This window comes from Sphaeramia orbicularis, chromosome 21, assembly GCF_902148855.1.
Source record: "Sphaeramia orbicularis chromosome 21, fSphaOr1.1, whole genome shotgun sequence".
Taxonomy (NCBI): Eukaryota; Metazoa; Chordata; class Actinopteri; order Kurtiformes; family Apogonidae; genus Sphaeramia; species Sphaeramia orbicularis.
This window is the reverse complement of record NC_043977.1, coordinates 48,881,959-48,893,863: the sequence shown is the minus strand read 5'-3', so window position 1 is coordinate 48,893,863 and position 11,905 is coordinate 48,881,959. Positions and strand designations below refer to the sequence as shown.

At 38.6% G+C, this 11,905-nt stretch overlaps 1 protein-coding gene across 1 annotated transcript in view; it reads right to left on the bottom strand.

Annotated features, from left to right (window-relative positions):
- Window positions 1–1,047: 1,047 nt before the first annotated feature.
- The window catches only part of adarb1b (adenosine deaminase RNA specific B1b), a 236,061-nt gene continuing 225,203 nt past the window's right edge, over window positions 1,048–11,905 (bottom strand). The window contains exons 11-12 of the mRNA XM_030124418.1: window positions 6,969–7,147; window positions 1,048–3,446 (exon numbers count right to left, since the gene is read on the bottom strand). Coding sequence (XP_029980278.1) covers window positions 3,270–3,446; window positions 6,969–7,147 — 356 coding nt within the window. The 3' untranslated portion in view covers window positions 1,048–3,269. The remainder of the gene's footprint in view (window positions 3,447–6,968; window positions 7,148–11,905) is intronic.

Sequence of the window (11,905 nt, the reverse complement as noted above, 5' to 3'; positions counted from 1 at the left end):
AGTATATTCTTTCTTTATAGAAATAGTCTTTTTTTTTTTTTTTTTTTTTCTTACCATAGCTTCTGCTTTCACTCACTTTAATGAATGTGCATTAATGAATGTGATGAAGTACATCCCTGGAAAGTCACAATCCCACCATTTGCAAACGATGATGATTCGGTCCACTGATACATGCACTGGTACATTATTGTTACGGTCAATAGACTTAAGGGCTAATGAAAGCTGTGGATGTCCGCCATGGAGGTTTTATATGTACAATTAATGTTGTCAATGAGTTACACTAATATGTCACAGGATTCTGTAATATTAAGGTTTCATGAAACATTTATCTAGGCCGTTTTAGTGTTAGCATTTGCAATAGCAGTTCACTAATATTAGCACCAATTCAGGATTGGATTATTACTAGCAGAATTGGAATGTGTATGCATGATACAAAGGTAATACTATATCATTTATTAAACAGCTGAAATGACTGCCTGACCTTTAACATGTTAACATTGTGGTTGGTATTTTCTGTACAATAGCAGTAGCTGTAGCTTTTAATGGTTTCTATGGTTTTTCTGCAGTGTCAACCTTTAATTGTCCCAGGTTCAACAAAGCTGAATATGAACAAAAAGTAAAACACTTGTCAAAAACTAATAGGTAGCAATGTCCATTTCTTATTAACAGCTTACAATAATAATCTGTTAAGAACGAAGGAATAAAGCTTGACCTTTTGTCTGTATCATGAGTATAACTGCTTAAAAATCACATAAAAACTCTTCAAAATGTGTTCTTATTACCATGCTACCATATACATGTAGTTACATGGTAATTACATGCTGATTAGGGAGTTACTACCCTATTTTTACCCAGTTGTAATGTAATGTGCTACCAGGAAAAAAGTCTTTATAAGGGGTAGAACACATGGACATCATAATCTTTGGTGAAGATTCAACAGAGTGTGTTAAAAGACGCCTGAGCTCACACAGATTACACAGACACACATTTCCTACATCCAGGAACAAGAATTCACTGCACTTACTTGGAAATACGTTCTGTTTTTACCATTTAAACCACAGATTGAGGACATGTTGCAACATCAGAGTGTGAGGATGGAAGGTTAGGTTGGAACTAACATGTTTCTCAAGTCCAACTCCCACTGGATCGTAACGGTCCTGTCACTGCTCAGTGGATGTTTTCCACGTCTACATCTACAGTCCTGTGTGAGTTCAGATGCTGTGTAGAACTAAACTACATGGATCATGCTGGGCTGCTGTCATGAATCCTTGCCACACAGTGACATAGTTTTCAGTGTCTATGAAGTCTGGTTCTACTGTCACTTTTTTCATTGCAGTATTTTCCAAGTATTCTCAAACGCCTAATCTCAGGAACACAAAAAAGTGCCCTGGTCCCTCCCTCCCCTCCCCCCGAAAACAAATCATCACAACAAGAAATCTAGAAAATAGAGACAAAGATTGAAAGCTGCCTGTGGAGGAAGATGCTGGCATTCATTCAGAATCATTCAGTTGAAGGACGCACCGCGGCGTCTTCTGCTCTGCAGGCTTCCCAAGTTTTAAGTTCCCATGCAAAGCCATGGCTTAGATCAAGAAACAAAATCAAAAAATTAAAATACAACGTGCAGCACCTCCCAAAACTTGTCCCAAGACCCAGGCGAAGGGGGGGTCGGGGGAACTCAGCACCCCCCGACCCCCATTTTCAAGTATGAAATGAGGATGACACAAGATTGAGTGTATGTGTGAATAAATGAAAATGATAACAAAATCAACCAAAAAATCTGTGACAGGTTCTATGGAGCATATTCTCACCATGACTTGTTTCTGGCATGTCACTCTCAGGGTGTGAAGATACAATGTTCACATTAGAACTCATGTAGGAAATCTGACAAATCTTTATCATTTCTCCTCTTCCAGATTGACTAGGGACTGCGAAGACCCCAGGTGGAGATAATCCAGGTGTCGTGGGGAGAACCAGGTGACCAAGGAGAGACCAATGAACTAACATCAGACAACAGCTAACATTAACACTCAGCATTTTCCTTGCTAGTGTTTCAAGATATAATATGGAACGGGTAACTCATTTCTGATAAATTAACATATTCTAACATTAGTTGTATTAGAAAGGAAATGGTTGAGTAACGCTAGCACCTTTTTTACGACTAGCTAATGATCAATGGTCTAACATTTTGTGTGGTATGTACGTAACTATACTTAGGTAATAAAATATATTTAATAGTCATTAACAAGCGCTAGACAATACCTTAGCACTCAACCATTTTCCTGCGAAAAATATTAATATCAGATAGTGTTGTAAAGTAATTTTCATGATCAATTTGTTGTTAATTAGCTAATAATATCAGCTCTTGTCAAGATGTGGTGAATGGGTATTAAAGATTCAAATTCACTAAACGTTGTCTGTTAAGTTGCTGATCACTTCATACGGGGTGAAATAATCCTTCCTACATTTCTATAAATTGAACACAGCCATAGCAGTATGACATTAAACACCTTGAGGTGATAGTCAGAGGAAAACGTCTGCTGTGAGAAAATGGTCCAATATTGTTTCCAGTGAGGGAATAAAACAGGGCCACGGGGTTTAGCCACATTCGTAACTTTAATCCAGGGTCTAAGACCATGAAGTCTCATCAAAGATTCAACCAAATAACACACATTAAAGGCTACAACTACTTTATGTACTGTTTCTCCTTGGAACTAGATTTACATCTTTAAGATTCATATGTATTTAAATAAATTTTTCATTATTATTACCAAGTACATTTTTAGATCCATATTTACCACATTGCTTCTCTAGGCTACATGTTACCTGAAACTGGCTACACCTATGATTCAATAAGACAGATAGACTTTACAATATCTACTTGTGTGGCATAAAAACATGTTTTCTCCAGGAAACAAGAACAAACACAAAACAACTTACTCCAGTTTAAAAATAAAAGACAATTAAATGACAAACACCAACAGTCAGAATAAAAATAAGAGCAAACATTATGAGACCAGACATAATGAGACTGAGGTTTTCTGAGGAATGAGTGATGGTTTTATGGATGGTTTGTGAAACTACGCACATTTATTTTGACAGTTACAAAGTGCACACATGTCGACACTCGGGACGGAGGTAAGTGTCTGTCTGCGGCTGGTTGCTGTTGTTGATAGGGGACGCTCTTTCTTTCCTTCTTTGATTGAGGAGGCCTGGGTCAGGGGTAAAGGACTGGGGGGTTTGGAGGACTTCCTCAGTCCCTGGACTCCGTCTCAGGAGCTCAGGGTGAACTGGTCTTGCTCTATGGGCTTTTTGACCCAGGCTCCAAGGCCAGCCTTGTGGAAGGCCTTGATGAGCGCCTGCTTGGCCGAGTGGTACTCAGTGGTCGCCTGCTTGGCTTCGTGGTACGAGCTGGGCTTGGGAACCTTGGTCCGTAAGATGGATGAGAGCTGAGGAAGAGAGGAGAGGAAGGAAATGACCAATGACGAAGGAGGCAGGAAGTACATATGAAGCCCAACAAACAATACACGGTTCACAGGAGGACATGTGTTTTAACTTAAAGCCTATGGATGCAACATTTAGTGACATCTAGGGGTGAAGATGCACATTGCCACCAACTAACAACCCTGCTCACCCTCCCCTATAGCGACCAAAAACTATGGAAGTCCCTTGTGTTTTTATCTGTTTTAGGCATTTTCAGCTCACTGGCTGATAGGCCATGAGGCTATTGAGAAGGCACTGCGTCTGGCGTTGTCTTCAATGTCATCTTTGTTAGTAATTTCTTCAAACATTTTCTCTGATGAAACTACTGGTCATTCATTCAAATTTCACATATAACTTCCTTGGGACAATGTCTACAAAGTTTGTTCAAAGTTTTGAGATATTTAGATTTTTACATTTTTGCAGAATTTCTGAAATATAAAAAATTTGCCTTTACCTATAATGGTCCATATTTTAATGGCTTATAATATGAAAATGGTTACAAATATCAATGTAGTTACTATTGAGCACTGATAGGTGTGGTTGCATGTAATGCAAGGCACAAGGTACTATTGTTTGTATCATTATTACAGAAAAACCTTGAAAAAAGAATGTGGCCCAGAGCGTTTGAAATAGACCCAAACATTATTGTTAAAATGTGCAGCCTGATCTTGAAAGATATGCTATTACACTTGTGTTAATGGGCCAACAAATGGATTTTGTGTGAAAAACCGGCTGGGACCCCTGCCCAGGGGGACGGGTGGCTCCTGGGCTTGTGGGGCTTGGGGACCAGTGCCTTGTTTGCCCCTGGGTGGCTGGCCCCCAGCGGGGGTTTGGCAGCTGGCATCCGGCGTCCCTGGCACCCTGGGGCCTGTGCTCGGCTGCTGTGAGGCCTCTGGCTGGGGCGTCCCTTGACCATCTTCGGGACAGGTGCACTGTCGCCTCTCGGGGGGGCGGGCTGGATCCCCCTTCTCTGTGGTGTCTGCTGGTTGGCTGGGGCTTGGGGCCCTCTTTGTTGGCCCCTGGTCCTTGGAGGGGGCATGGTTGCGGTTGCATGGCTGTGTTCATCACTGAGTGCACCTCAGTCTCTTTGCCTTGTTCTCTTTGCTTTACTCTGCTGCAGTCACTCCGTCACAGTAGATTAATGTGAACAACTAATGTTGTGTGGATTGGTTACTAGTATTTTTATGTTGTATATTTATATTGTATGTATTACTGTATGTATTGTATGTATTATTATTGTATATGTTTTTTTATATGTATTATATATGTATCGTATGTATTATTATATTGTATATGTATATTACTGGTATTATTACGTTGGTATAATTGCGTATTACGTTATTATACATGTTGTTTATGATATTCTGTTCATGCTTTCTTTTCTTATATTCATCATTTAATAGGTCTTATGTATTTTATTTTATTTCAATTTTGTTTGTTTTGCTTTTTTTCTTTCTCTTCTGCCCGGTTTACTCAGTTGTGGTTGAAGTTATTGTTACCATTATAATTATCACCATGGTTGTTATTGTTTGTATTGTTGATATTTTCTTGTGAGGGTCTTTGCCACCTTTTTCTTTCTTTTTTTTAATAAACTTTACACAACAACTCTTCATAACTCTCATATTTCAGGGAATTCAGCACCAAATTGAACATCAAATTGTTGGAAAAACTCTTTTCTTTCAACGACTATTCACATGTTAATCTTAAAACCTTTAATTTTCGATCTACAGGCCTCTAGGGGCAGAGAGTGCTGATTTTTTTTATTTTTTTTTGTTCATTTACTCCAATGTTAAATTTCTGTCACTAACATGTTTGACTAACTCCACTTTCCACACTCACTGCTTATTCGGGTTTGACTTTTTTCCCCCACATTTTTTATACTGATACATTCAGAAGACTCACCACAAGCCTCACCTTCAAGAATTTTTGAGATAGGATGTACAATTATGGATTGACATCAGTTTGTGTGACAGGTGGTTTCATAGTTAATTTAACATGGATGCCCATGTCTCCTCCGTAAGGAGGAATGTTTATAAACAGGTTTTCATTAACTGTGTGTTTTGTCTTTTCCAGAAAATTCTAAAATGACACATGGTAGAGGGGTGGGCAAGAGATAGGCTTGCTGTCAAGTATTATTATTTATATACAGATCTTATGAATTTACATTTTTTCAGTGTCATTTGTCGCAACCACAAATACCACAATTGTTTTCTTTTTTGGTTGGATCTCGTCCACAGTGTTAGTGGTTATCAGGTGCACCTGCCATGTTCCTCCTCACCTGGCAGTATGTTTTTTTTTGTTTTGTTTTGTTTTAGGGGGGGAAACATGCGTTACAATTATCTTTTCAACATTTTCAAGCAAAGTACAAATTCTGCTAATAATCTCATGTGATTTCTACATTAAAGTGTTGAAAAACAGTCAATAATTCAGCTGATCTATATTTTTTGTCTTTCCTGTTGTGCTGTTGCACAGTTTTAGCAAATGCTTAATAAATAACTTGTACTTACAAATGCAATGTGGAACAACATAACTTTCATCAATATATATGCAGTATATGCAGCAGGCAAGCACACGGACTACATTTCCTTCAGGAAATGTGCTCATGTCTCGTTCGCTGAGTTCTCCTCCAGTGAAAGTACCACCCACTTCTATTGGGTGATTGATCTCCTGCATCAAGACCAAAGGACTCTAACATAAAGGCAGAACCTGACAACCTTCCCAATTCAACTTGTTATTGATTCTTGATGGAACATACCGGTGAGATACAGGGACATTGGTCCTATTTTTATTATGTGCTCACATGGAACCAGTTACACTAAAACATGGAAAACAAGGAGAAGAGGGACTGTAATCTGGTGATAAACAGTGACCAAATGGATGAAATCATGTTACTGAGTAGTATTATCCTCCTAAACCCCCCCTCAATCTTACCCATTGGACATTTAGCATTAGTATAATTATTAGTAAAATTATCAAGTGGAAAATTTCAAAGTGTTGTAAAGAGTAGACGTCACGGTCATAGCAGACTACTTTTCCATATGAAATGATTGGGATGTTTTGTTTTGTTTTTCATAAATAAGGCTGAGGATCTCATTAGCATTTCATGTGAATATCAAGGAAGATGTCGGACAGAGCAAATCGGTCCTTGAAGTTTAATGTTTACCAGAATTTAGCAAAAAGAAAGGCACTATGAATCACACTTCTAGAGCAACTCATCTGCTGTGGTGGGCGGTGAATTATTCAAGACACTTCAGGGAAAATCATCAGCACAAACAAGGTCAAAAAAGTGGCGAAAGTCATGTACTTTTTGTGTTTGTGGGATGATTTTACACTGACATGCAGTAGTTGATGTATTAGAAATATTTTGTGGATTTGTTTGATAGGACCAGCATTTAAAAAACCTTTCTGTTTATTAAGTTTGGCCTGGAATTAGCTCTGCCCTGCGGTTCATGAGGCAAGTGGATGAAGCTATTGCAGTATTTGTGTACCTTGGCATGTAGGCGCACCCAGCGACTGTAGAGGGCGTGCTTGCATAGGCGTGAAGCTCGACCCATGTCGTCCTTGCCCGTGGTTGCGTTGATAACCTCCAGAGCCTGGTCACCCGCTGTCCAGTTGACACTGAAGTTGGGTGCTTTTCCCGGCTGCCGGGCCTCGGCATTACTGATACCTGTCAAAGAGAGACCAGCACTGTCAAAACCAGACCGAACACTTAAGCATTTGTAGAGTTTACATACTGGTAAGAATGAGGAGTCTGCAATATGGTCAAAAAGGTGAATATTAACTCAGCACTGTTGTTCAACATGTGCCTCCATAATCCTTAGTTTTAAAATATTAGAAATGCTAGTGAAACAATGGGCGGCATGGTGGTGCAGTGGATAGCACTGTTGCCTCACAGCAAGATCGTCTTAGGTTTGATTCCAGCACCAGGGACCTTTCTGTGTGGAGTCTGCATATTCTTCCCATGTTTACGTGGGTTCTCTCTGGGTACTCCAGCTTCCTCCCACCATCCAAAGACATGCACCTGATAGGTTAACTGGTCAAGCTAAAATAGCTCATGGATGTGAATGTGAGAATGACTGGTTGTTTGTCTCTACATGTCAGCCCTGTGATGAACTGGTGACAATGTCCAGTGTGTACCCCACTTACACCCATAGGTAGATGGGATAGGCTCCGTGACCCTCTCAATGATAAAGTGGTTCAGAAGATGACTGACTGATTCTCATTTTTAGAATCTTCCATTTCATCTTCAAAAGGTGGCAGTAGGAAAAAAAACACCTGCTGCACATATTTGGAATTTGCAATTTAATGTACCAAGCAATTCAGATTAAAGAGTTTACAAAACGAGACCAAAATACAGTAAAAAAAAACACACAAACAAACAAACAAAAAAACAACACTGTTTTATTGCATGATAACTCTGCCATAAACTTTGCCCACTGGTGTGTTGGATCAGCAAATGGAAAACGAAGCAGCATGGTAAATTTCAGACCCTGTCTATTACTGTTTAATACTTTCACTCAAACAAAATTGTAATATTCATCAGCATATATTATTTATATTGATAACTGATGGAACATGTTTGCAGCAGGTTGTGATGACGACTCTGCCCATCTCTATCATCTACCATTTATGCCTTCACAACCTTCATGTCAAAGGTGGATGTTGGGGATTCCTAAATCATCCCTCACAGTTGTCTTTAAGGTAGTTTCAGTACAAAAAGAATTACAATTAATTCAGTCAGATACATCCACCATAAATGCATCAGTTCATCAAGTTTATCAGTTCATCCTTGAACCCAAGTTAAACCCAAATTTGGGGAAAAACCCCTTACGGCATTCCTAGGACAACATGTTCACAAGAGAGCAGTTGACCTTTGACCTTTTGGACATCAAATATAAAATACAATTTTATTTATATAGCACCAAATCATAACACAAGTTATCTCATGACACTTAACATGTAGAGCTGGTGTATACCAGACTCTGATTAAGCCTCATGTCAGTGTCATCATATCATTACAGTGTCCCACTACATAATTCTCTTAATTCTTTGTGAGCTGTGAAGTCATATTGTCCTTGACATTTGACCACCTATGTCCAATCAGTTCATCCTAGAATCTAAGGGAGTATTTATACCAAATTTAAATCCTGAAGGCATTTCTAACATTTTACATTTACAAGAATAGGCAGCTATGAGGCGGTAATGACCTGGACTTTTGGCCACATAGATGTTTTCAGTTCATTCTAAAGACAAAACAGAGAATTTCGACCAGACATTGAAGACACTGAAGACATCGAAAACATTAAGTCGGGCCTTCACTGCAACCCAACGATTGGACAGAAGAAAAAGACAAACAAAAAACAAACACAGAGATGTGGTGACATGGTTAAAAAAAAATCTGAATCCTAAAAAAATAATCATGTAAATGTTTCTTATTTCATGCTGTTAAGAAGAATTTGTGAACATAATATCACTGGTGATCAAATGGATTCAAACATGGCAGCCCATTTGTTGAAGAACAACAGGTCCAATAACAGCACCAATAACTCCACAGAGTTGAATTTGAGATAAGTGTAAGAGCACTTCTTATTTATTTATGTCTTTACTGTATCATTCACTGAAGGGATTCTGAGGACAGAGGGTCTGTTGGAACACACCACGGGGCTTTGGCTTCCACTGTATCTGGGCCCAAATGGGAGATATATCGATGCCATAAATCCTGCTGTGAGTATGTGAGAGTGGGTATTAAGCTCCTTGGTTCCATTTGGCAGCACATGTAGGAGAAGATGATTTAAAGGGATGAAATGCTCAGTGCTCCTTCACCGCTAAAAACTCTCTAAAGCGGAAAAGGTTAATAACCCTCTACTATTATCTCAGACACCGACCACTTAGAGACCAAACAGAGGCTGCACCTACATGTAGCCTCTGACAGGACACCATGTCTATATCATCCTCCACCACCTAAATACACATACAAACTCTCAGCAGTCAATACAGGAACTGTTCCAGCTTTTTCACAGGTGCATTTTTCACATTGTTATCGGTTTAAACCATGAACTTTTGTTTAAATCAGGCGTGTCAAACTGATTTTAGTTCAGGGGCCACATTCAGCGCAATATGATCTTAAGTGGGCCAAATCAGTAAAATAATAACCTAATAACCTATAAATAATGTCAACTCCAACTTCTGTCTATGTTTTACAATGAAAAAAAGTAAAATTCTGTTATGAAAATGTTTACATCTACAAACTATCCTTTAAAAATAGGACCAATGGCCCTGTAGCTTACCGGCCAAATTAAAAGCTTTGGGAAATGTATCCAGATGCCATTTATTATCACCCAGTTATGTGTATTTATTATATTACAGAAATAGCTGTTTTGTGTTGTTTTGGTCATATTCCAATCAGATCTGTAAAAAATTGAAATTCCAACTTGATATCATTGATACTTACTGACTGATTGTATCAATCCACTTCCTATCTGTTATATTGGGAAAATTTTTCAAAGTTGCACCAAATCCAGAATGAGATCCGGATCGAAATAATTTCAATACCTTGTGGTGACATTATCATAAAGAAGCTGTATACCAAGTTTGAAGTCAATCAGAACTGCAGTTTGGGAGAAGAAGACGATTGAAATTTTTTCCCCATAAGAGCCCATGTTAAATTTTCCATAAGTTCCTGGATCCAGAAGAAGATCCTGATCAGCATGTGGTCATTATGTTTTGGTCATCTCCCCATCAGGGCTTTACTGTAGAAATTTACACTTGATATCATTTATATTTACTGAGTTATTGCATCGATCCACTTCCTATCTCTTATAATGGGGAAATTATTCAAAGTTGCACCAAATCCAGAATCAGATCCGGATCCAAATAATTTCACTAACGTTTGTTGACATCATCAGAAAGAAGCTGTATACCAAGTTTGAAGTAAATCAGAATTATAGTTTGGGAGAAGAAGATGATTGAAAGTTTTGTAATGGACAACAGACGACAGATGACAGACGATGACAGATGACGACAGATGCTGCCGCCGGACGCCGCATGACGACAATAGCTTACAGCCTCTCAGCAGGTAAGCTAAAGATGTGAACAACATGAACCTGGAATTTCTATTTAAGAAATATAAGTGCAATTTAACATTGTACCTCAGTTTATCATTTATATGTGCATTAGAACTTACAGATCACAGTGGATCTACAAATACACCAAACATTTTGGAACAGGCAAGACATTTCATGTTGTTCATATTTGTTCAGGTTATTCACATTTTTTTGTGAAAGGATAGTTTGTAAATGTAAACATTTTCATGAAATTTTACTTCAATTAGTAATAATGAGAAAAAATTGGAGATGTCATTGTTTATAGGTCATTATGATAGTATTTTACGCATTTGCGATCAAATCGTGCGGTATGTGGCCCCTGAACAAAAATGATTTTGACACCTTTGATTGTTAATATTTTCGGTGTAATTTTTGCATTTTGAGAATTCATCTCACAGGGCCAGATTCAGCCCCTTAGAGAGTCAGTTTTAGCGCATGGGCTATATATGTTTGACACCCCTGATTTAAAGGTTAATTTGCTAACCGTAATACATACACAGTGCCTAGCATTTAGCATCAGCAGCACACACACATTAGTATCAGTGAGCTGCCACTGAAGGCACTTGGGGACTATGTCCAGATTATCATCAGCACCGTGGTCAAAGGCACCAACAGGAGAATTAACTTATATGTACCTGTTTTTAGCGCTGGGGGAAACCAGAAAGAGAAAAAGGTAAACTCAACACAGAAAGGCTCTGGTGTGACTGAGAGTTAAATCTGGAACCTGGAGGCAGTGCTAACCACTACACCACTGTGCCGCCCAGGTTTACATAACATAAGTGTAAAGCCAAAAAATGCACATATTAGATTGCATTTGAAAGGGAAGTCATGTGGGGCAGTATTTTTTCCAACTGAAATTGATGATGAGTTTCATTGCTCTGGTACAACACTTTCAAAGTCAGTCTGTCAACTTTTCAGTTTACGTTTGTATGATACGCAAATTGTGAAGACATTGTCTTTCCAGAATTAACACACACTAACAGAAGGTGACAAAGATGACAAATTTCAGCTGACTGTCCACCACACAAGACATTAAGTGTCTATACCAGGGATTAAAGCAAAAATTTTTCATCTGACTGAAAATTTTCTTCTGGTTAAAATCATTGGCCACTATTAAAAATGATGCAATACAATACTACTATAGCGTACAAGTTTATATAGTCAAATTTGGCAATACTGTAAAACACACTGAATGGGAGAGTGTACAGGTGTAGAAGATTAGTAACATGGATAGAAAAAATGTCATGAGTGGTATTGGTGGAGGGTCTGGGGGTCCTCCCCCAGAAAATTTTTAAAGCTTCAGGTCAATTTTGGTGTTCTCT